Raw genomic sequence first — 26,910 nt, 5'->3', positions numbered from 1 at the left:
AAAAAAAAAAAAAAAAAAAAAAACCTGCTGGTGTCAGTTTGTGACAGGGGGGGGGGGTGATTGGGGGGGGATCGGGGGGCGATCGGGGGGGGATCGGGGTGTTTTGTATGCCTGGCATGTTCTACTGTGTGTGTGTGTGTTGTGCACTCACATTGATGTCTTCTCCCCTCGGCGCTGGAACGGAAACTACCGAGCCGAGGGGAGATGACATCATTTCCTTTGCTGCTGTTTAGCATACAGCAGCAAAGGAGTGTTCCCATTGGCCGGCGGCGATCGCGAGGGGGGGGCCACGAACGGATGGCCTCCCCCTCATCTCGGATCGCCGGGGAACAGAACGGGACCGCTTCGGGCACCGGGGGGGGGTCCGATCGGACCCCCCACCCGCGAGAGGCAAATCACGTACATGTACGTGATTTTGCCTGCCCGTGCCGCCTTGCCGACGTAAATCGGCGTTAGGCGGTCCTTAAGTGGTTAAAGTGGTTGTAAACCCCATTCATGAAATTTGCCTAAGCATATATATCTGTAGTGTTTACTTATCTCTCTCCAAAGTTCTAAGTGCATTTTTTTCAGCTGTTCCGTTCCTCTGTTATCAGCAGAGCTCTCCAACACATGAGATAACAGCAGCTGAAAATGTGTGTTGGGGAGGGAACTTCGAGGTAGATAAGCAGAGAGCTTGTCTATTCAGACTACAGCTCTGCATGTTCCTTCGTTCTTCTGCCTATGTGAAGTGGGGGTGTGTGCCTTTCCTCCAATCAGCTCTCACACAGTGTAAACCCAGTCTACACCAACTGCTGAATGAGGAAACAAGATTTCTAACATGATCTACACTTTCTAAAGATCGTAGAATGAGAAAGACAGCAGATACACATGTAAAACTTATGTAGAAGGATCTGTTTTATCTCTGTGTGTCATCTGAGGCTATTCAATTCACTGGGTATAGGAGAGGGTTTACATCCACTTTAAGGGCTAAATACAAAACAACATAAAAATAAGAATGCTTAATTATGTTTTCTTCCTAGAGGTACCAAGAAACGATACCTGTCCTGAATTACCAGAAATTCCTAATGGCTGGAAAACGACATCTCAGTCTGAGCTTGTCCATGGCACAGTCGTGACCTACCAGTGCTATCCAGGATATGAGGTTGTGGGAGCAGAGCTTCTCATGTGTCAATGGGACCTCACGTGGAGTGGAGATCTGCCCTCGTGTGAAAGGGGTAAGAGGTAACACTGATAAATAGATTACTGCCTGAACACACGATCAGTATGTATTCATGGGCCAGCAGGTTATTACTAAGGGCCAGTTTACATTTATACAGGCTGTTGTGGTACATAATGCATGTGAATTGTGTTAAATTGGTAATTAAGTCCTTAAATAAGAAAAAAATTCCGGTCCTCTTGTTAATGGTATAATGCGCTAGTATGCACCACATACTAGCACATTATGAAAGAGTTAAATGTATAACGGATACTTCCAGTAGTGCGCTATCACTGCTGTTAGGACTTCCATCTTCACTCGGTCTTTCTTCCAGGTTCAAGAGCTCTAGCTGTTTGAAAGGCCGAGCTGCGAAGATGTCACACCCTAGTATGCGCACAGGAGTTATAGTCGCGGATCACGCTTTGGATTGATGACACATTCCGTCTCATCTGGTCTCATCTGATCACAGCACTTTCTCCCAATCCTTCTCTGAATCATTTAGATGTTCACTGGAATGACTGTACATTGTCTTCTTGAGGAGGGGGGCTCTACACACATAGGATGTATAACTGAGGGTTAATGTAATCACTATTGTGATTGCCTTCTACTAATTACAGGCTGGACTAAGATTGCTAATAGATTAAGTGACTACTGAAAGCGGAGTTCCACACAAAAATGGAACTTCCGCTTTAAGGGAAGGTGACCCCCTGACATGTCACATTTGGCATGTCATTTTTGGGGGGGGGGGCGGAAACCCTCATTTTAGAGTGTTCCAGCTCCCACTTCCTCCCGGCGCACCACGGCGCCGGGAAGCAAGTTAACCTCTCCCCCCTCCCTCTCAGCAATCATCTGGGACACGTCACAGGTCCCAGATGATTGCCTGGCCAGTCACAGCGTGCCGCACGGCTCGCGCATGCGTAGTGCGTGCCCGGCTGAGAAGCCAGAGCCGGGCGCCCACAGTTACAATGCCGGTGCCGCAGAGAAGAGGGGCTGAGGAGCGGGGCTTCATTCCCCGCATCGCTGGACCCTGGGACAGATATGTGTCCGATTATTAAAAGTCAGTGTTTGTAGCAGCTGACTTTTAATTTTTTTTTTTGTAAGCGGAACTCCGCTTGAAGGACTTGTCTGAACTCCCTAAAACCCGACACCCCACAGCTTCTATTTCCCAGGCTGGTAACAGTTAAACAGCTAAACTGTCGATAATAAATCACTTCCTCTCACCACAAACCATAGAGCCATTATTATAATTTCTCTTGACATGTACCATCGCTCTCCCTGATAATATTATAAAGTGCTATAAAAAATGTGCACAAATCATCCAAAAACCCAACATGTTTCGTATCATAATAAGATGCTTTGTCGGGAGTGCAATAAATGTGAGGCGAACCACATGGCAAAATGGTGCAATTCTGCTGTTTGTGCCCTTATTTATAATATCATATGTGGAAACGTGATGACGTCACATTATAACTGGTCCCGTTTTAACACATATTGGGGGTATCTTCCTCTCTCCACATTGTATTTGAGTTGAGAGCTTATTGTGAAGTGGTGTCCTGATGAGAGGTCCTTATGTTATAGGTATAGATATGAAGGTATATCCCTGATGGTGCTTGGTGCTCTCCTTGTGAGTTAGGCAGATACATGGTGATTAAATATATAACAATAATGTATGTTTTATTGAAGCTATTTGTAGTTAGAGGTGAAATGTAATCCTTGCATAAATGTCACTTTTATGGGTTGCAATTTCAGCTCAATTTCAGAAAATTGTAAAATGTATGGCCAGCCATAGGTATTGCCAAATTATCTATGTGCTCAATGGTGATCTAGGTACTGTTCTTGAAGAGGGACTCAGCAATGCCCTGTACATTTTATATTAATGTAATGTTGCTGTAAATAATTCAGGGGGTTCTGTAGGTGACTGAACTGTCCTCACTCACAGGAGCTTCATTAAACAGTGTCCGCAGACATTTCCCTGCTATCGTACATGAGCTGTCAATGTGAGAAACTGCAAGCAATTTCAAGTCTAAATCCTTAGAATCCACAAGCAATAGGCGTAGCATACCTGTGCATCAGGAATAAAAAATATAATATTATTACAATGGCTGCAAATTAGTTGTAATGCCAGGGCAGAAGATGCAAGTCTTAAATTCACTGTGCATTAACATTGCTTCCTAGCATCTTCCCTTATAACAAGAAATATGATCTGGTTGGCCAAAAGTTATGTTTAAGGACTTGTTAAAATGCATGGTTCGGATCACTTTTGAAAGAGCATTGGACAGGTAGTGAGGAGGTATTATGCAGGGTCCTCACTGTCTGATTTAACCCTGCAAATGCTGCACTACAGTGCTGCAATCTCATGCATTGCATGTAGTTTTGGGGCGGTTGCAAAATGGTTACTGTGCAGTCCCATGGACTTGCCTTGGTCTCATCCGGTAGCGTAAACACTTGCTGAATGCAACATGCTGTTTACTTTTTGCCACTAAGCACAGATTCACAGCTGTAGCATATGTACAGCTATGAGAGGCTGGATGTCACTGCTCAGGTAAGCAGTTTTGTGGAGGCAAAACCCTGGCTCAACCACTGGTTTTACCGCCCCCTGGCCACTCCTATGAGCGAGGACGATGAGAGTTGGAGATATTTAATTTGATATGGACATCATGTTGGATTTTTTATCTGACTAGTCTTTCTCCTTTTACTCTGTTGCGCTACTTTCAAAGAGGCTAAGGCCAAGGGGCTGATTTACTAAAACTGGAGAGTGCAAAATCTGGTGTAGCTCTGCATAGGAACGAATCAGCGTCCAGGTTTTTTGGTCAAAGCCTAATTGAACAAGCTGAATTTAGAAGCTGATTGGCTACCATGCACAGCTGCACCAGAGTTTGCACTTTCTAGTTTTAGTAAATCAACCCCTAAGTTTCCTATATTGTGACCTGAACGTTGCATGATTTTGCTGCAAATTTAATGCGACTTGAAGCAATGCCTGTGTATTCTTGAGGTTTATAGACCTCAAGTCGCACCAAAGTGGGACCAAAGTAGTGCAGGGACTACTTTGAAGTCGCTGCGACTTGAAGTCGCACAGATATGAACAGTACTCATTGAAAATCATGAGGTACAACTTGTCGTGCTACTTTGCAGCCCCAAGTCGCATGGCAAGTCGCACTAGTGGAAACAAAGCCTTAAGCTGAACGGAAAAAAAAAACAACTATCAGATTCCTCCATCCACACAAATTATTTGGATGGAGGAATCCCCCCCCACTGGGATATTATATTCTGACAGCGACTCCCACAGCTGTCAGATTACAGTGATCAACAGCTGCAGCTGAATGGCTGCAACCACTGATTGATATGTTTTCTAACATGTCCCTTCAATAGAAGTCGATCAAACAATTGACTTCTGTCAGGCATAGATGGCCACAAACTGACTGAAATTCAGGCCAGTCCCTGCTGAATTTTGATCAGTGTATGGCCAGATTTAGTTACTAAATGGGTTGAGACTGCACTCCAATATTCTAATATTTTTTTTTTTTCTTTGCATATGATTTGGTATTTAAAGTAAACACAGGTTCACTTCATTTATGAACATTCAATGTGCTACTTGGAACTTGGTATATGCACTCTTCATCTAAAGCTTTTTGCAGATCTGTTTAGGCATGCAGTGAAAGTGCGAAAGACTGACGGATTGATATCTTAGTCAGTGTGATTCATTTCCTCCTGTCACAGCACCTGACTCAGACAATTATACAGCTATGAATTGATACTGATTGAAAACATATTTTGATTTAAATCCAGTTTAACATGATTACTAATAGGGAGCCACCTACTACAGGAAAGTGGCAGCCAATGTAAGATTATACACCATTTCAGAAGATATAATGGCTTCCAGTGCTCTGTATCCACCAGGACAAATGGAAGGTCGAGCTTACATTCTTTGCTGTGAAATAATTTACTTTATATGACAATCGAGGAACGGTAGGAAGAGTTAAAATCATCTTTAATGAACACATCTGTAGATGAAAAAGGCCTGAATGAAGTTAGGATGAAAGAGAAATCTACCGGCTAATTAGACTGCCTGAGAGCTTTAATTGGTCTCATCTAAGTGAAAATATGCTTTCCACCCACCTAACCCTCTGCTATACTCCTTACTCCTCCCCACTCAACAGCTCTGGCTTACTGATTCATTTCTGTAGCAGAAAATTGCATCAAAGTGCTGTTGGTCTCTGGTCTGGTGGAGCTAAAATTACAACAGTTTTTTTATTATCAAACCACTTATGGAGGTTAGATGAAGATCATAACACTATTTTAGTAGATTCAATTATCCATCCTGTGTTGTAGTTTTACATTATTTACCTTCTGCGTTGTAAGTTAAAAAATGTCACATTATCTTTTGTGTTCTCCTAACTTTAAAGGGGACCTCTTACATAGACAAGACTAAAAACGTAACTGTTAACCTCCAACCCGTAATCTAAAATCATTATGTGTAAACAAACATAAAAACTCATTAGTAAAACCTAATTAAAAATATGTTTTCTAAACTTGGCATCCAGCCTGCTTACCTAGGCACCAATGATGTTACTAAAGCCTAGTACACACAGGGCGAATGTTGGGCGGCATCAGAAACCAACATTCGGCCCATGTGTATGGCAGTCGGTTAGACCAAAGCCAGCTGGCTTCTGTCAAAGGGTCATGACTGAAAAAGGTTTGCTGACCGGCTCCTGATCGGCGCTCTCAGACATAAGAGTGCTGACCGGAGTGTTCTGGTTGAGGGGCAGTCCCCCTGTCAGAATACAATAGCACAGCAGGGTAGATCGCTGTACTAGCATCGGATTGTTAGTACAGCGGCTCTGACCTGAGCCGTCAGGTTTTTTTCTTTTAACCCACTGGGTTGAACAAAAAAAAAAGACTAGCAGTGTGTACGAGGCTTACTCTCCCTACTGCTGCCTCAGATAACTAAGGCTCCCAAATCTCACAGGAATACACTACTACATTGTGCAGGTAGAGCTTACAAAAACAACACCATCATTCAGGTGGGCCAGGATTCCTGTCTGCAGTGTGATGTATGACATGGTTCTTAAAGCAGAACTTTACTTACCTTGAATCCCGCGAATCACCATCCTCGAAACTCACCTCTGGCCGCTGACATCTTCAGGCTGTCATTGGCCAGGCAGAAATGACGTCACTCCCACACATGCACAAGAGTTCTGTTAGTTTCGGCATTGCCAAATCTTTGAAGTGAGCTGCATGTGCACAGCTTACTGTACAGGGGAGGACAGCCGGGGAAGAAAGAAAAATTGCAGCTCAAAAAGCTCCAGACCTGTTAGAGACACCCGCCCTATTACGATCCTGCAGGTGCTGGCTCTGCTCAAATTTGGAAGAAAGGAAAAAATCTTGAACGGCCGCACACCGCTAAAGGCATCTTTATTTAAATGATTAAAATCCAAAAACAGTCAAATCTTGTGCATAGAAGACAGGGAAAAGCAGCTAACGCGTTTCACATCATAGATAGATGCTTAGTCATAGCTGAGGACAGCCAGGTAATTAGCTTTAATGCAGAAGAGACAAAGCATGTATCTTCTGCATTAAAAATCCTGCATGTTCGCAAATTTAATTTTGGAACCTAAAGTTCCACTTTAATGTGTATCTAAAGCCAATTTTTTGAATAGCTAAGAGATGGATTAGAATTCTGTCTGGCTTTTATTGCTATCTGTGTCACTGCTGTGGAGATCTCCCTCCACCATTATCAATGGGACTAAAAGTAAGGCAAAAATCTAACATTTTGATTTATCATTGTAACAGCAATAGAGGGGATCATTTCCAAAAGGGACACTTGTTCTGAGACAATAGTCTAATGCTGTGTACACACGACCGGACTTTCGATGGACTGAATCACGTTGGACTTTGACGGACTTTCGACTGACTTTTCGATGGACTTCCGTCAAATCGGACTTGTCTACACACAATCACACCAAAGTCCGACGGATTCGACCGTGATGACGTACGACCGGACTAGAATAAGGAAGTTCATAGCCAGTAGCCAATAGCTGCCCTAACATCGGTTTTCGTCCGTCGGACTAGCATACAGACTAACTGATTTTTCGACCAGGTACATTCTAAATCTAAAGTCCATCACATTTTCGACAGAAAAGCTCTGCTGCAGGTCCAATGAAGCCCACACACGGTCGAATTGTCCGACGGATTTGTTCCATCTGACAAGTTTGGTCAAAAAGTCCAGCCGTGTGTACACGGCATAAGAGATTAATTCCCTTGTGCCTTGAAAAATAAACATTATTACATGCTATGTAGTATTATATATTATACAGAGTACTTAACTTTTCTGATGGTACTTCGGAGAAGTAATAGTAAATACTCTCCAATTGGACACAGACAGTGGAAAAAATTGATAGGGATGTAAACCTTCCTTTACTTTATTCAAAACTAAAACAAAATGTTTTGGCTTTAGATACACTTCAACTTCTTCTCCCTCTATTGTAAAGGTGGTCAATGCCAAACATGAGACAAGGCTGTTATCGTTGGCTTCAGACGCAATACATCAATTGCCAACAGACCTCTTGTACCATTAGATTTCCCTGCTGAAATTTGAGATATCCAGCATGCACTCCATATGGGCTCTATATAAAATGGTGGTTATGCAGCAGATAGTTTTGATATAATTAATTAATGTTACTTGCGGGCACACTATAGACACACCAGGGCCGTCAACCAAAAAATCCTATGCTCAACTGCTATGTGGAAAATCCAAAAATCAAAGTCCTCATTGGATACATTTGTCATGTTTGTGCCTATGGAGAATGGAGGAAAAGACTTTAGGTGCCAGATTGTGACAAGCGGTGATGATCAGCCAGGAAATTTCATCTTAGATAACCACTTTTTGCCCCATTCAGATTTATAAATCAAGAAATCCCTACAGACATATCAATGTTCTCATTTGACGATCAACAGCTTGATCATCCAAAGATTTTCAAATGCACTATAAAACTGAAAACGGGGGTGCGTATACCCATGCACCAATGGCCAATAGGAGAGAAGAAGATTTCACCTTTATTAGCTTATTAAGTAAATCATGGGCAAAAAACGTATGTGTGTGTGTGTACACTTTTAGGGTAGTGGGCATGAGCATTGGGCAGATAATAATGATTAGCTTTGTCTCCGCTACTACAAAAATGGAGGTGGAGATCCAACCCAAAAGTGTATCTAGATTTTCTAATGTTTGGAAATCAGGGGTTCCTAACCTTTTACCTAGAACCTACCACCAATGTATTGCACAATCTGCCCCCATACCCCTTTCACCAGGTTGTCAAAATCATCAATACCAATCCTGTTAGGTAGCAGTATGACTTTTAAAGATGACAGGATTTTGGATTTTCTTCACAAATGGATGACTAGAAATGGAATAGCTGAAATAAAGTAAAAATGATTTTATCATATTTATATAAAAAACTTAAATACACAAGCTAGCTACGACTAGTGAGATTTTGATGGAGTTTTTTTTTGTGCAATCAAAGCAAGAAAATTGAGGCCTACTTACTGACAGTATTATTCGAAGTATTATTTGAAGTCATCTGCCACATTTGGGTTGGATCACTAAGGGCAAATAGGCTGTTCACTTTGCAAGAGAAGTTGCATTTCCCAAGGGAATTTTTTCCAGAGCTTAGTGAATGAGGTGATGTTTCATTTTGCAAAGAATACCCAATCACGTGCAAGGAAAGTGAAGAAAAAAGGCAGTTTTTGCTTGCACATGATTGGACGATGAAAGTCAGAAGAGCTTAACCTCATTCATTAAAAAACATTTTTGCCTTTAATAAATCAACCACCTCTTTATGTTGATTTCTCCATTTTTATTTCAGGCTCAGTACTGTAATGCAGAGAATCCTTTTCAACTTTTTTTTATTTTCAGTTATTCAGTCCCCTATCCCTATCATTTGGTTCCCATACCTCCAAGGCATATGGATGCTCCTGGCTAGGAACCACGCATTAAAGACTTAGGCCCCGTACACGCCATCAGAATATCGTTTTGTTATTTGGTGTTAATGGCTGTTGTTGATTGGTAATTTTCTTGTGTTTTTGCATCTTGTTCAGTCTATTGTTGTGATCTTGTGTTGTCTTTGTTACGTGAGTCTGTGTCGTAACAATTTGCCAATTTCCCTTGGGATTAATAAAGTATACCGTATTCTGTATGTATTCTGTAAAAAATACAGCTTTCTAAGCGATGATAATATGGTCGTTAGTACACAGCTGTCGTCCGAAATTTTCCAAAGGGACAAACACGAAAAGTTTTCTCGTACATAATCAGATCTTATGATTTTCGTTTAATCAGTACAGTTTTTGTCTGAAAATACAATACAAACACACTACAACACATGACATCACTTCCGAATTTTTATTCTGTCATATGAGAATTTTCGTACTTTAGTAACCTATTCCTTTTTGATATGAAAATTATCATCCAAAAAAAAAAACGATCAATCGTCAGATAATCTCCTTCTGAGTACTAGGCTTTAGGCTGGCCATACATTAAGCAATTTTCTTTCCAACTACAGGGTTTTCTTTCCAACCAGCCTGCCCATAGATGGATCGAAATTTGCATTTTGATTCCTCCATGGCCGGCTTTACCGATCATCCATTTTACTTTTTGCTTGTTTTTGGCCTGTTTCTCTCATCATTTTGCAATGTATATAAAAATTCCCCTTGTGCTAAAAACAACTTCTGTATTTTAACTTTAAATCAGCAAGATAGAATCATTTTTAATCACTGTTTTAAGGTTTAAAACTAAATTTGGAATATAAATGTGCATATTTTACAACCAGCTCATCTATATAAAAATGTAGAAATTCATACAATTATCTTCCTCAAAAATCTCTGTTCAGTTTTTGTGAACTAGTCTGCATTCGCCTGTGAGCAAATAAATATATATATATTTATATTTTTCCGTTTCTTTTTAATGGGCCTTTGTGAAATTCATTATCTTATTAGATAATTATTGTCAGTTCCAACTCTTTGGCTAATGACAACATCATAATTAGTTTGTAAAAAGAACAAAAGAGAAAAGATAGGTGGAAGAGATTGATAATTAGCGCCTCCACACAAATGACATCACTAAAAACCATTTCAAAGCATTTGGTAACTATGGAGACGAGGTTGGGGGTGTCCTTGGCGACAAAATCTGGCATAACAAAAGTATTGTAGATTGCATTTAAAACAAAAGAATTTTGTTATGACATGTTGTTGCTTTGTTCAAATGTTAATTTTGTGCTACTGTATAAATGTTAAAGCTTCAGCAGTGTTTTATCACTTTAAAGTGAAACTCCAGGCAGATATACAAGACCACCATGTAATCCAGTTATGCATTTCTTGAAACAACATAAATGTTCTTAATTCAACTAGTGGAGGGCTGGATTCATACCTTTTGCATCTTTGCTTGATGTGTTTTCCATTCAAATCAATTGATACATTTCAAAACACGTGAACATATGAGTTAGGCCGTGCATCGAGACACATGCCAATGCATCATTACACACATGAACACATCATAGCCTTTTGGCATGCCTTTACATTTAATAAAAGCGTATTGCAATGGTATTTGCTTTTCCTCTGATAAGCCTTGTACACACGGTCAGATTATTTGACAAATTTTTGTCAGTTTTTTGTTTGATGTTAGTCTCAAATCGAAAGTGAAGACGGTACTCACCATCAGAACGTTTTCTGACAACAGAATTCAACGTCAGAAGTGATGTAATGTGTTGAATTGTTTTGTATGTGTTCTTTCATTTCTGAGCATGCCCAATCTTGCTCTTCAGATTTTTTTTTCGTCAGAAAACTTTACTAAAAAAAAGAAAATCGGACATTGTGGTCACATCAGACAAAAATTTTCAAGCCTGCACATCCAGTTTTTGTCTGCCGAAAAATCGTAATCGGCTGTCAAAAGCAGCATACTAGCGATCAGAAAATCAGCAGATCGTTCATCGGACGAAATTTATCTTCAGATTTTCTGACTGTGTGTACGAGCCTATACTCTATACAACCTGCATAGGACTGGAGGTGGGAAGGCTATCAGTGAAAGCCATTGCTGTAAATCTAAACCTGGGAGATTGCTGACAAGAAGAGAGCGCCAAATGAGCAGAGTGATGACTTAATCAGTTTGGTGATGCTTTATTGTCTGAAGATCAGGTTGTGGTTCGTCAATGACCATTGATCAAACTATATTGTCTAACTACAGTGGACAAAAGAAAGGCCACAGATTTAATTTTGATATTTAGCAGGAGTTTCTAAGATTTAGGAATAGTAAGATAGAAAGATTATAAGGATGTTGGAATACATTTACAACTCTTTTAGCAGATATTGTTTAGCTGTTTGCCTGAAATTCAACTTTAGTAGTGAGATGGGAAATTGAATTACTTTTGACAGTCTAAAATGGCTTTTCTATAGAATTGCATGTACTGGTTTTGAAGTTCACCTTTTTTTCTGCCCAGTGCTGTATATTCTTTATTTTATTTTACATGAACAGTGGGGTTGATTTACTAAAACTAGAGAGTGCAAAATCTGGTGCAGCGGTGCATGATGGCCAATCATCAAAAAGCTTAATTGAACAAGCTGAAGTTAGAAGCTGATTGGCTACCATGCAGAACTGCAACAGATTTTGCACTCCCAGTTTTAGAAAATCAACTCCAGTGTCTTCTCTTTTTTTAACAATTGTAGTTAGATACTTTATTTCTCTTCAATTGAAAGTTTAGACTTTATATTTATATATATCTATATCTATATATATAGATATAGATATATAGATATATCTATATATATAGATATATCTATATATCTATATATATAGATATATATAATATTACCAAAAGTTTTGGGATGCCTGCCTTTATACGCACATGAACTTTAATGGCATCCCAGTCTTATGCCCCGTACACACGGTCGGACATTGATCGGACATTCCGACAACAAAATCCTAGGATTTTTTCCGACGGATGTTGGCTTAAACTTGTTTTGCATACACACGGTCACACAAAGTTGTCGTAAAATCCGATTGTTCTGAACGCGGTGACGTAAAACACGTACGTCGGGACTATAAACGGGGCAGTAGCCAATAGTTTTCGTTTCTTAATTTATTCTGAGCATGCGTGGCACTTTGTGCGTCGGATTTGTGTACACACAATCGGAAATTTCCGACAACGGATTTTGTTGTCGGAAAATTTGATAGCAAGCTCTCAAACTTTGTGTGTCCGAAATTCCTATGGAAAATGTGTGGTGGAGCCTACACACGGTCAGAATTTCTGACAACAAGGTCCTATCACACATTTTCCATCGGAAAATCCTATCGTGTGTACAGGGCATTAGTCTGTAGGGTTCAATATTGAGTTGGCCCACCCTTTGCAGCTATAACAGCTTCGACTTCTCTGGGATGGCTGTCCACAAGGTTTAGGAGTGCGTCTATGAAAAGGTTTCACCATTCTTCCAAGAGCGCATTTGTGAGATCAGGCACGAATGTTGGAGAGAAGGCCTGGCTAGCAGTCTCCGCTCTAATTCATCCCAAAGGTGTTCTATCGGGTTAAGATCAGGACTCTGTGCAGGCCAGTCAAGTTACTCCACCCCAAATTAGCTCATCCATGTCTTTATGGACCTTGCTTTGTGCACTGGTTCAAATCATTTGGTGGAGGGGGGATTATGGTGTGGGGTTGTTTTTCAGGGGTTGGGCTTGGCCCCTTAGTTCCATGTGAAGGGAGCTCTTAAGGGGTCAGCATACCAAATCATTTTGGACAATTTCATGCTCCCAACTTTGTGGGAACAGTTTGGGGATGGTCCCTTCCTGTTCCAACATGACTGACTGTGCACCAGTGCATAAAAGGAAGGTCCATAAAGACATGGATGAGCGAGTTTGGGGTGGAGGAACTTGATTGGCCTGTACAGAGTCCTGATCTCAACCCGATGTGCATGTAAAGGCAGGCATCCCAATACTTTTGGTAATACAGTATATACAATTCAGCACTAAAACCCACTTTCTGTTTTTTTTTCTCAATGTTTTGGAAAGACTTGTGCCTTTGGCAGCTTAAAAGATCAAAGGTGCGTTCGCCAACAAGTCGCTTTAGTAAATCAACCCCATAATGTCCATTTGTTGAGCAAAATTTCCAGCAATGCATAACATAAATCTAAAATCCTTAGATACCGCAAAGAGAACATTTGGGCAACAGTTAGTTCTGAACAGAACAACAATTTTTTTATCACACAATTCTTTGCTGTGCCACCTCCCAGTCAAAGAACCACAGAGAGCAGTGCTCAGAGCCAGGGAACACAATGGCCTGCATTTTCAAAGGCTTAGATTCAAGGTCTTTCAGAAAAGAATACCAGAAGCCATAGTGATATGGCAAGCAAGGCGGTAACCTACTTAAAATTACAAGAATGCAAGGACAAAAATTAGTAAGATTTATCAAGTATGACAAATGTCATCCAAAAGTATTTTAAATTTTTATTTGGTTTTAACATTTGATTTTAGAATGAGAGTCATTATCTGAATTAAAACAACATACACTGTTAGAAATTCATCCGAGAACACCTTTCCATCCTGGTCCTTCGGATTTTCCCATGATTCGGGTCCTTTGATGAACTTTAATTTGGTTTTGACTAATGTTGATTTTTCCAAACTAATGATTGGAAAATCCAACAAATGTTCATAAACTGAAAAATGTACAAGTTCTACTAGTGCAAGGCAGCATTACACTTAGGTATTATTTCAGGTACTTATTATTAAGAGGTGTACCTTTAAAGGCATCTTAAGCTCAGTCTGTAGTCTAGCCTTTGTAGTACTGCGCACCCTCTCACCTGCTTATAATGTATAGTACACAATCTCTAGGATCTGCCAGGTATTGTCACCTTGTCATTATGCTGTAGTCAAATCAGCACCATATTGTGTGAATTTTCTTGTGCGTGCTGAGCAACAGACCCCTGCACATGCTTATTTACAAAAATCTAGAGATGCTGATTGATCCAAATCAGTGTATCTGTTGAAGTTAAAAGAGGGCTTAATTACCTTCAATGTAGATTTCCTTCCCTTCAATTCACCTGCTTGTACCCTTTCATCACTGTGAAGTTCCTATGTGTTTTGCTTTCATCTCTCTTCAGTTTCTCAGTATTATCACTCTCTTGTCATTGGATCATCTTAGCAGGGTTGTCGGAATGGTTAGTTTTCAGTCAATTATTATTCTGTACATGTACCTCCAGAAATGTAACATTAATGCATAGATACCAATCTTTGTTTCATTTGAAACATTTTTTATTTATTAGGATGTCTGAGCTACATTTGAAAAGATTTGGCTTTTTGTACATTATATTTGGCAATCATGCATCTAAGTGGCACTGCGAATATATTACAATAAACTGTTATTTTTTTTCACAGTCTAGATATTTGTTTTATATGAAGAACAGAGGAGAGCGAAGCAATAACACTGGAAAGGGCAATAGGCAGGCAGTGTACCTTGGAGACTGGGATAACATCCAAGGGGCCACAGGGCAGATAATGGCGTTCACATTTAAAGCAGAAATCTAGGAAAATATAAAGAACACACTCTAGTCTAGTTATGCATTTGTTCAAAAATCATTAAATTGTATTTAAGGGGAATACATACTAGTTTTGTACATGTTGTATATATTTGTACCTCCTTATGTAAAGCGGAGTTCCGGACGAAATATGACTTTTAAGATAAAAATACACCTAGAATACTCATGCCTCGTGAAATGTAACAAAGGTATGCTGTAAACTATGCCCAGTTTTTTATTTGTGCAGCATCATTTTCTCACTTTGTGAAGTTCCTGCACAGCACAGCCATCTTAAGTGTGGGCATCTGAAGCCACAGTGTCCTTCTTCCTGAATTCCGTGCATGCTAGCTACCAGCATGCACCTGCCGATCTCGCGCATGTACAGTGCAGTGCAATCTTGGTCAGCTTGGCATGGCACAGCCATGCCAAGCTGACCAAGATTTTCTATAGACGCCAATGTTAAATGTTACAGGAGCAGCGCCATGCCAAGCTGACCAAGATTTTCCATAGACGCCAATGTTAAATGTTACTGGAGTCATGCCATGCCAAGCTGACCAAGAATTTCCATAGACGTCAATGTTAAATGATACAATAGCAGTGCCACGCCAAGCTAACCAAGATCTCCCAGGAGCCAATGCAAAAGCGCAAATGACGTATGGCGCCATGGCCTCTAGAGATGGAAGTGAAATTAGATATAGGCATAAATCAGGTAAGTGAACAGAAAAAAAAAATTGCCAATTCATTTTAAGGATGCACATTAGTACTGCATGGCGAGGAGTGAGAAATGTGGGTGGAACTCCACTTTAAAGCCTCCTCCCTCCCAGACCGCTAACCCATGCTTTATATTTAAAATCACCTAAGTCCCCCATCCAGGTCCATCGTCTGCGCTGTTTCTAGGGGCCAGCCAGTCCCCTACTGGCCCTTTGTGATGACATCCCTCCTCTTCTCGATTCTGAGATTAACCCTGCTGCTGAAAAATTATTAGGTAGTGTCCACGTAACCATTTGCACGAATGTCCATTCAAATGGACAGGGATTTTTTTTTCTGTCAAGTACAGTAATTATAAAATATGGCCCATTAATCTTTTGTTTTTTCAAAACCAGCCAGCAGGTAGAGCTCTGAGTTTCTTTTCAGATATTCTATTTTTAGAAAATCCTTATCGTCCTTATCTGCTTTAACCACTTCAGCCCCCGAAGAATTTACCCCCTTCCTGACCGGCCATTTTTTTGCGATACGGCACTGCGTCGCTTTAACTGACAATTGCGCGTTCGTGCGACGCTGTATCCGAACAAGATTTATGTCCTTTTTTTCCCACAAATAGAACTTATTTTTTGTAGTATTTGATCACCTCTGTGGTTTTTATTTTTTGCGGAATAAACAAAAAAAGACAGACAATTTTGAAAAAAACACAATATTTTTTACTTTTTGCTATAATAAATACCCTAAAAATAAAAAAAAATACATTTCTTCCTCAGTTTTGGCCGATATATATTCTTCTACATATTTTTGGGTAAAAAACGCAATAAGCGTATATTGATTGGTTTGCGCAAAAGTTATAGCGTCTATAAAATAGGGAATAGATTTATGGCTTTTTTGGTCATTTCTTTTTTTTTTACTAGTAATGGCGGCGATCTGCAATTTTTAGTGGGATTGCGACATTGCAGTGGACAGATCGGACATTTTTGACACTTTTTTGGGACCATTGACATTTATACAGCGATCAGAGATAAAAATAGCCACTGATTACTGTATAGTTGTCACTGGCAGGGAAGGGGTTAACACTAGGGGACAACCAAGGGGCTAAATGTGTTCCCTCTGTGTGTTCTAACTGTAGGGGGGATGGGACTGCCTGGGGGAGGAGACTGATCGTTGTTCCTATATACTAGGAACACACAATCTGTCTCCTCTCCCAGAACGGGGATGTGTGTTTACATACACACATCCCCGTTCTGGCTCTGTCAGGAGCGATCGCGGGTGCCCAGTGGATATTGCGGCCACCGGACATGCACATCGGCTCCTCAGTGACACGGCGGGCGCCCCCTATACCCCTTAATGCAGCCGATGTACAGCTACGGCGATTCACGCAGGGGAGCCATTCTGATGCCGTTTGATGGCGGGCTTTGGGCAAGAGGTTAAAGTGGATGTAAACCTGATTCATGAAATTTGAGCTGAGCACATATATCTGCAGTATTTTCTTACATGGTTATATAGTTAATCAGGTTGAAAAAAGGCACAAGTCCATCTAGTTCAACCAAAAAAAAAGAATTATACAATCCCATATACACCATCCTTCACCCACAGTTGATCCAAAGGAAGGCGAAAAACCCCAGCAAAGCATGATCCAATTTGCTACAGCAGGGGAAAAAATTCCTTCCTGATCCCCTGAGAAGCAATCAGATTTTCCCTGGATCAACTTTTCCTATAAATGTTAGTACCCATTTATGTTATGTACATTTAGGAAAGAATCCAGAGCTTTTTTAAAGCTATCTACTGAGCTGGCTAGATCCACCTCTGGAGGGAGTTTATTCCACATTTTCACAGCTCTTACTGTGAAGAAACCTTTCTGTATTTGGAGATGAAATCTTTTTTCCTCTAGACATGAAGAGTCCCCCCCTTGTCCTCTGTGATGACCTTAAAGTGAATAACTCAACACCAAGTTCACTACATGAACACCCCCTATGTACAGTATTATTAGTACATGTTGATCATACATCCCTTTAATCTCCTCTTCAAAAGGAAAAAAAAATTATTTCCTCTAATCTATCCACATAGCTGAGCTTCTCCATGCCATCAGTTTGGTTGCCCATCTCTGCACTTTTTCCAGTTCCCAAAAAGTACCTTAAACGTTAAAGTATAATGAAGAAGCAGCATGTACTAAAACATCCAGCAGGTGGCAGCCTTCCCTCTATTAGCCAGTGTGGATGGATAACATAGCCCCTCAGGGTCAGATCACACCATATGTAGTCCAGTGCGTTTTTTTCTGCATCAAAAATGCATGGAAAGTAGGTTATATGGTTTCCAATGGCATAGTTCACACCAGGGTGGTCAGCTCCTGGGCTTTCAAGTTCCAGAAAAAAAGTAGAACATGCTGCATTTTTCCTGCACTGGACTGTACTGGAAAACATAAAAATTGCACCAGAATGCACTGGAATGGATCAAAAACGCATCAAAAGTGCAACGGACCCCAGTACAATGAAGAAAAAAAACAGAAAAAAATAAGCATCTGGAATACATCTGGAAATGCATCAAAAACGCACCAGAATGCGTAAATATAAAATATATATGCCTGCATATTTGTTTTTTAACTTCTGGGACTGTTCAGTAAGTGTTGCACTGAATTGGTGGCGCAGATTTCTCTCTCTCCTATTTTTTACATTAAATATAAACATGTGAATAAGTCAAGGTAGTGACCCATCCCCCTCCCTCCCTTTCTATCTGCTCCATAGATCAAATGTCGCTTTCATTTATTATATATATATATATATATATATATATATATATATATATATATATATATATATATACTGTATTTTATATATACTGTAACATTATATAGTGGTGGGCCTATTATCAGACTTAGCTGCATGTTCAGACGATGGAGGGGCAAGGGGTTTAGGTGGGTTTTCTGTAGCAATGAGTACAGTAAAGGATCTTACCAGTAGTGTAATAATTATCCATAGTTCTGTGGGAAAGCTGGAGCTAAAAAGGGGACATGGGGAACCTCAGTCAAGGAAGCCACCAGAAATTTTTGGGCCTCTTACACATCTTTAGGCCTGGGCCCCCCGGGCCTGACCACTTACATTCCCCAGGGCCTGCCCACTGGCCGCCCCACTGAATTCGCCCACTGGCCATCCCACCGAGTCCTTCAGTGCACCCACTTTCGTTTCAACAAATTACTATATGAAAATGAATCCAATCCATTAAAAGAGACATTCCCATATGTTCAGCAAAGAGGTGGCCCAACCCAGCAAAGAAACATCCCAATCCAGCAAAGAGACAGACTTATATATTCAGCAGAGACAGTCCAATCCAGCAAAAATAAATTTCAGTCAGGCAAAAAGACATCCTAACCCAGCATAGAGAGAGCCACATACATTCAGAAAAGAGACATCCCAATCCAGCAAAAAGACATCCACATATATTAAGCAAAGAGACATCCCAATTCAGCAAAGAGAGAGACCGATATATTAAGCAAAGAGACATCCCCATATATTCAGAAATGAGACATCCCCATCTAGCAAAGAGACATCCCCATATATTCAGAAATGAGACATCCCCAGCCAGAAAAGAGACATCCCCATATATTCAGAAATGAGACATCCCCAGCCAGCAAAGAGACATCCCCAAATATTCAGAAATGATACATCCCCATCCAGCAAAGAGATATCCTCATATATTCAGCAAAGGGACATCCCAATCCAGCTAAGAGATGGCCCAATCCAACTGAGACATCCCCATATAGCAAGGAGACTCCCCATATAGCAAAGAGACAGCCCAATCCAACAAAGAGACAGCCACAGCACAGGCCCACATCCAGTAACATTGTCAATCAATTCACCATTGTGATGTCTAACAACTTGTCTCCAGGCCAGTCTACAATGAGCACTGAACAGTCCTGCAGGCTACACGCAGTGCAGTTCTTCAACACGGCTGAACTGCAACTGGCATACCGCCAAAACCAGCATCTGGTCTGTAGGGAGAGGCGGAGTGCAGATGATATCACTCCACCCCTGCAGTTGGACCTAAGTGAGCTGCATTGGCTCACTCGGTGGCCACCCTGCTTTATCAATTGCTAGTTACTACATCATCAGAAACTCATTGGTTGGGGCCTGGGTGCCTGGGCCCCTCGGGACACCCGGGCTCCAAACATTGGTATCGGCTGTCCCCCCCTGATGGCTGCCCTGACCTCAGTGCTGGGTTACCCTCCAGGCTACACTGTACACAGGACCGTTTTTTCAGTAGGGCAAAAGGGGCAGCTGCCCTGGGCCCCACCATTGTTGCGGGCCCAAAGCAGCTGCCTCATACTTGCCAATTACTCCTGTTTAAATTACCTTGTCCCTTGAAGTTTTAGTCCCGTGCTGTGTCTCGATATCTCAAGGTGAAGTTCTCTAACTAATGCTGCTCGATCAGCTCTGTCCTATTGCCATGTACAGATGACTCACCTGCAGACCCTGTGTTTACATATAAATAGCCTGCATTGATATGGCGGAATTAATATGTAAACAGCCGTGGTCCGATGGCGTTGATATGTAAATATTGGCGGCAGTCATGCCACGGGGAGGTAAAGGGGCATGCTTGCAAGTCTTGCCTAAAACTGTGGTCATTAAACTGTGGTCATTAATATATAAATAGAGGCGACATTAATATGTAAATAGCCGTGGACCGATGGCATTGATATGTAAATATAGGCAGCATTTATATGTATATCATGCCCCCCTGAGGTCATAATCACCATCACTTCTGCTAAATGCTGCCCATGGGGGGGGGGGGGGTAAAGGGGCATGCTTGCAAGTCTTGCCTAAAACTGTGGTCATTAAGCCAAACATCAGCCTGTTCTGCAAAGGTAAGCAAATTGGAGGTGGAACACTTTTTCAAAATAATATGGTGCCACAGCACCCTGATTATTGGTGCATGTAAATACGCACATCTCAGCACATGCTTGAGGGTGTCATTAACAATCAATGGCACTGCTGTGTATCAGCTAAAGGGCAGCATGTTTCTGTGGTGTCAGGAAAGCGATTTTGCATGTGTTTCCAGCACACACAAATGTGAACACAGGCTAAATGTCTCAATTACATTGGTGGTCAGTGTAAATCTTCTCATTACATTTATTAAGGCTTGCTGTACAATCCTTTCATTCACACCAGTGGCCAGTGTGAAGGTCCACCTTACATTGGTGGTCAGTGTAAATCCCTCTTTACATTGGTGGTTACTGTGAATGCTCCTACTACATTAGTGGTCAGTGTAAATCTCCATTACATCAGTGTAGAGTCTCCTCTTTATATTGGTAATTGGTAAAAAAAATCCAAAAATTTGCGGTCAGTTTCAAATCCTCCCTTACATTGGTGGTCCATGTAGAAGCCCCCTTAAATTGTTGGTGAGTATAAATCCCCCCTTACATTGGTGGCCAGAGCAGAAATGCCCCATTACATTGGTTGTCACTGTAAATTCTTCATTATATTGGTGATCAGTGTATATTTACCTTCACTTTGGTGGTAAGTGCAGAATTGCCCTTATATTGGTGGTCAGTGTAAATCCCACTTTATATTGGTGGTCAGTGTAAATTCCCCTAACATTAGTGGTCATTGGAGGTCATGGAGGTCATTGTATATTCCTCCTTACACTGGAGGTTGGCGTAAACGCTCCTATTACATTGGTGTCAGTGTAGAAATCCCTCTTTATATTGGTGGGTGGCGTAAAATCCCCCGTTACATGGTGGTCTGTGCAAATTCCCCCTCACATTGGTGGTCATTGTAAATGCCCCCTCACATTGGTGGCCATTGAAAATTCCCCATTACATTGGTGGTCAGTTTAGAATCCCCCACTATATTCTTGCCAAAGATTTCCAGCTTTGCTCTACGTGATTCAGAATTTGCCAGAGTGTACTGCCTACTAACTAATCCCATCCCCCCACCACTGCCAATCACAGCATGCAGCGCGGCTTGCGCACGTGCAGTGCGCGCCCGGCTGTGGAGCCACAGCCGGGCGCCCACAGTAGTGATGCCGGCACTGTGGAGAGGAGGGGGAGAGGAGCAGGGCTTCGTACACCCTCATCGCTGGACCGTGGGACAGGTGAGTGTCCGATTATTAAAACTCAGCAGCTACACTTTTTGTAGCTGCTGACGTTAATTTTTTTTTTTTGGGTGTAACTCCGCTTTAAAGACGGACCCGACTTTACATAAGGTAAATGGGCTTGGGAATCATACCACTGGCTGAACAGAAGGTGCAAATATTTTTTAGTTTAAATGTTTATTTAAATTGTATAGTTAGCTTTTTTGGTTTAAATTTTGCCTTGTTAAACTTTAAAAATACACTGAGATAGTTGCAAATGTATATGTTTTTAATTAATTTGTCTATTTTTCACTGATTATACTGCTCTCCATATCTGTCACTGCTGTTAACACATTCTGTTATGGAAGAGAATTTGGAAGTTAGGCCCCCTTCACACTGGGGCGGTTTGCAGGTGTTATTGCGCTAAAAATAGCGACTGCAAACCGCCCCAAAACAGCCTCCGCTGTTTGTTCAGTGTGAAAGCCCGAGGGCTTTCACACTGAAGCGGTGCGCTGGCAGGAGAAGAAAAAATCTCCTGCGAGCTGCACCTTCGGAGCGGTGAAGGAGCAGTGCATTCACCGCTCCTAAACCGCTCCTGCCCATTGAAATCAATGGGACAGCGCGGCTATACCGCGGTAATACCGCGGCTATAGCCGCGCTATACGAGGGGTTTTAACCCTTTTTCGGCCACCAGCGGGGGGTTAAAACCGCACCGCTAGCGGCCGAATACCGCGGTAAAATGCCATTGAACGTAAAAGGACTCAATCACCCTGCCAAAAGGACATCTCTGTGGCGAACTGCACAGGATTCTCACTGCAATGTCCTGTGCGTCCAAGAAACGCACTTTAAAACCAACGCCGAACCTCAGTGCTCCAATAAGAATTTTTCAAACATCTTTAAAGCCTCGGGTCCTGACAAAAAAAACGGAGTCATGATAGCCATTAAATCTACATGCTCATTCACCCTACATGACAGCCTTCAGGATGTTGATGGTAAATATCTGGCATTGAATTGTACATTAAACAACGATAATTACACCATCGCAGTGGTGTATTTAGGTTTTGTGCTGCCCTAGGCCTGACTAAACTCATGCACCCTCCTAATTTAAATATGACCCACCCCTTGCTGCCGAGGCCACACCCCTTCCTGTTTAAGACCCACCCTATCGTCTGTAAACCACACCCCTTCCTCTTTTTAGGCTCATTTGGCACCTTTCAGGGGGGAGGGGGGAACAGGTACCTGTTTTTGACAGGTACCCTTCCCCACTCCCTGGAGACTGCAACTAAATGTGGACTGTTTAAAGGGTTTGCATTGATTTTAGCATGCATGGAGCACTTTGCACATGCCAGTGGCGGCTGGTGCTCAAAATTTTTGGGGGGGTGCAAACAAACTAAGAAATTAAAAAAAAAAGACATCAATTGCAGCCTCACTGTGCCCCATCAAATGCAGCCACTGTTCCATCAAACGCAACCAGTGTGCCCATCAATTGCAGCCACTGTGCCCCATCAAACGCAGACACTGTGCCCACCAAACGCAGACACTGTGCCCACCAAACGCAGACACTGTGCCCATCAATTGCAGCCACTGTGCCACCAAACGCAGCCACTGTGCCCACCAAATGCAGCCACTGTGCCCACCAAACGCAGCCACTGTGCCCACCAAACGCAGCCACTGTGCCCATCAATTGCAGCCACTGTGCCATCAAACGCAGCTACTGTGCCCACCAAACGCAGCCACTGTGCCCCATTAAATGCAGCCACTGTGCCCACCAAACGCAGCCACTGTGCCCATCAATTGCAGCCACTGTGCCATCAAATGCAGCTACTGTGCCCACCAAACGCAGCCACTGTGCCCCATCAAATGCAGCCACTGTGCCCACTAAACGCAGCCACTGTGCCCACCAAATGCAGCCACTGTGCCCATCATTTGCAGCCACTGTGCCATCAAACGCAGCCAATGTGCCCACCAAACGCAGCCACTGTGCCCACCAAATGCAGCCACTGTGCCCACCAAATGCAACCACTGTGCCCATCATTTGCAGCCACTGTGCCATCAAATGCAGCTATTGTGCCCCACCAAACGCTGTCACTGTGCCCATCAATTGCAGTCACTGTGCCCATCAATTGCAGTCACTGTGCCCATCAATTGCAGCCACTGTGCCTTTAAAACGCAGCCATTGTGCCCCATCAAACGCTGTCACTGTTAGGGTGACCACATTTCCAAACTGCCATTCAGGGACAATTTTGCCAAGGACCGGGGGGGGGGGGGGGTTGAATGTAGTATCGACAAGTGATTTGTCAGGCGAACGGCTGGTTTTAGCATCATATTATTTCTATTACTACATTGTAATATATAATGAAATAGTTCAACTCACCATAATGCAGAATCATGAGCTTCTCACTTGCCACCAGATGCAGCATGCCACCATCGCCTGCTACCAGATGCAGCACCGTAGCCTGCCACCAGATGCAGCGTGTCACTTGCCATCGTGGCAGTGCGGCCCGGGGACCTGTTTTAGAGCATGCTGGAATGGTCCCAGAGGAGATAGAGGAGGTGGGTGGCAGTGGCTTTGCTAGGTTTGGTGTCACCCCACTGGTGCGGTAAAACATGGTGTCACCCCCTGCTAAGTCTCCCCTCAGTACAGACCCCCTTCATTAAGTATAGACTCCCCCCAATAAGTACAGGCTGCCCTCAATACAGACTCCCCCAATAAGTACAGATCCCCCACAGTACAAACTCCCCCCAATAAGTACAGACCCCCACAGTACAGACTCCCCACAATAAGTACAGACCCCCCACAGTACAGACTCCCCACAATAAGTACAGACCCTCTTCAGTACAGACTCCCCCCAATAAGTACAGAACCCCCTCAGTACAGACCCCCCCAATAAGTACAGACCCCCCTCAGTACAGATCCCCCTCAATCAGTACAGACTCCCCCCAATATTGTATAGACCCCCCAATAAGTACAGACCCCCCTCAGTACAGACTCCCCCCAATAAGTACAGAACCCCCTCAGTACAGACCCCCCCAATAAGTACAGACCCTGCCTCAGTACAGATCCCCCTCAATCAGTACAGACTCCCCCGCAATATTGTATAGACCCCCCAATAAGTACAGACCCCCCCTCAGTACAGACCCCCCCTCAGTATAGATCCCCCTCAATCAGTACAGACTCCCCCCAATATTGTATAGACCCCCCAATAAGTACAGACCCCCCTCAGTACAGATCCCCCTGCTAAGTACAGAGTTGCTCGGGGGGGGTGGTCTCAGCTCCCCTTAGCTCGGGCGGGCTCGGCTGTGCTTGGGCGGGGGGGGCGGTCTCAGTTCCCCTAGGCTCGGGCGGGCTCGGCTATGCTCGGGCAGGGGGGACGATCTCAGCTCCCCTCGGCTCGGGCGGGCTCGGCTATGCTCGGGCAGGTGGGACGATCTCAGCTCCCCTCGGCTCGGGCGGGCTCAGCTGTGCTCAGGCAGGGGGGACGATCTCAGTTCCCCTCGGCTCGGGCGGGCTCGGCTGTGTTCGGGCGGGGGGGCGGTCTCAGCTCCCCTCGGCTTGGACGGGCTCGGCTATGTTCGGAAGGGGGGGTGCGGGCTCGGCTGTGTTCGGGCGGAGGGGCGGAGGGAGATGGAGCTGGAGGCAGAGCGAGCGCCAGCGCTAGCGGGGTTTGCTCGCTCTGTCAATTTCATTCCGGGACACTGTATTGTCCCGAAATGAAGGTGCCCGGGACCCGGGACAGACCTGCTAATTGCGGGAATGTCCCGGGCCACCCCGGACATGTGGGCACCCTAGTCACTGTGCCCATCAATTGATTTATTCAATAACTTTACCTGCTGTTCTTTGGGGTTCCCTTGTGCCTCTCTCTCTCTTCCTGACGTCACTGCCAGACCCTGCCCCAGTGCCGAGGAGAAGGGTCAAGCAGTGTGAAGGAGGGTAGGCGGAGCATAAGGCTCCACCTCCGCCAGTCATCGGCCGCTTATGGGGGCATGAGTCACATGCCGCCCCCCCGCATGAGAGGAAGTTGCTGTTTTGGCCTAGGCCGACAAGGCCTAGGCCTAGGGCGGCACTTTGCGGGGGGCGGCAAAAAAAGCCGCCCCCCGTATGAGAGAAAGTCCCCCCACCCGATTCCCGGCTCCCGCGGCCTCCCCCCGCACACATGCAGCCCACGGCGGCCGCCTTGCTGTAGCGAGCGGCGCTGCTGTGTATGGGCGTGCTTGTCAAAGGGTGGAGGGGTGTGAGCTCTGCTAAGCACGCCCATACACACGCCCCTCCACCCTCTGCCAAGCACGCCCATACACAGCAGCGCCGCTCGCTACAGCAAGGCAGCCGCCGTGGGCTGCATGTGTGCGGGGGGAGGCCGCGGGAGCCGGGAATCGGGTGGGGGGACTTTCTCTCATACGGGGGGCGGCTTTTTTTGCCGCCCCCCGCAAAGTGCCGCCCTAGGCCTAGGCCTTGTCGGCCTAGGCCAAAACACAGCCCTGCACCATCGTATCAGTATATGCCCCCAACAAGAAACAGATTCACTTTCTGTCCAAACTGATGAAAAAAATCAATCGCTTTAAACAAGGACACCTTGTCATGTGTGGGGACTTTAACATAGTACCTGACAACTCCATCTACTCTTCTTCCCACTCAACCACAGTTACATCCCCTATGGGACTGTTCATTCGATCTCATGACCTATTTGATGTGTGGAGATGCCATCACACCACCGAAAGGGACTACTCCTATTTCTCCCCTAGACACAACTCTTACACTCAGATTGACTACTTCCTAGGGGATAAATGGACTTTGCCCAAAATCTCCTCCACAGAAATATTGACCATTACGTGGTCTGACCACGCTACGGTTACAATGACCATAGAAGACTCGCCGAAGATTTCCCGTACATACTAATGCAGGATCTGTTAGCAATGATACCGTTTTTTGGAATGCCCATAAGGCATTCATAAGGGGGATCCTTATTCAACTTACTGCTAGAGAGAGGAGGAGGAGATCACAGCGTCTAAACACACTTATGCCGCGTACACACGGTCGGACTTTCCGGCATACTTGGTCCGGCGGACCAGAGTGTGCCGGACAATCCGCCCGTGTGTGGGCGGCGGCGGACTTTTCCGGCGGACTTCTTCCCAAAAGCCCGCCGGACCTAGATTTGAAACAAGTTTTAAATCTTTCCGTAGGACTCAGTTTCGGGCGGAAAGTCCGCTCGTGTGTGTGCTGGTCCGACGGAAAGCCCGCTCGTGTGTAGGCTGGTCCGACGGACCAGATACGACGCGAGGGCAGGGTATTGCATCTCGCGCTCTCTGCAATAGGAAAAACAAATTTTCCTATTGCGGTGAGCGCGGTGCATGCCAGGCCCTTAGGTCTGGTATGGATTATAAAGGGAACCCCGCTACGCCGA

At 43.7% G+C, this 26,910-nt stretch overlaps 1 protein-coding gene across 3 annotated transcripts in view; it reads left to right on the top strand.

Annotated features, from left to right (window-relative positions):
- SEZ6 (seizure related 6 homolog) overlaps positions 1 to 26,910 on the top strand; it is a 955,479-nt gene that overhangs the window by 822,773 nt on the left and 105,796 nt on the right. For all 3 annotated transcript variants that reach the window (XM_073616801.1, XM_073616802.1, XM_073616803.1), the window contains one exon: positions 1,020 to 1,214. In XM_073616801.1, coding sequence (XP_073472902.1) covers positions 1,020 to 1,214 — 195 coding nt within the window. The remainder of the gene's footprint in view (positions 1 to 1,019; positions 1,215 to 26,910) is intronic.

Source organism: Aquarana catesbeiana, linkage group LG02, assembly GCF_042186555.1.
Source record: "Aquarana catesbeiana isolate 2022-GZ linkage group LG02, ASM4218655v1, whole genome shotgun sequence".
NCBI lineage: Eukaryota > Metazoa > Chordata > Amphibia > Anura > Ranidae > Aquarana > Aquarana catesbeiana.
This window is presented reverse-complemented; position numbering and strand designations above follow the sequence as displayed.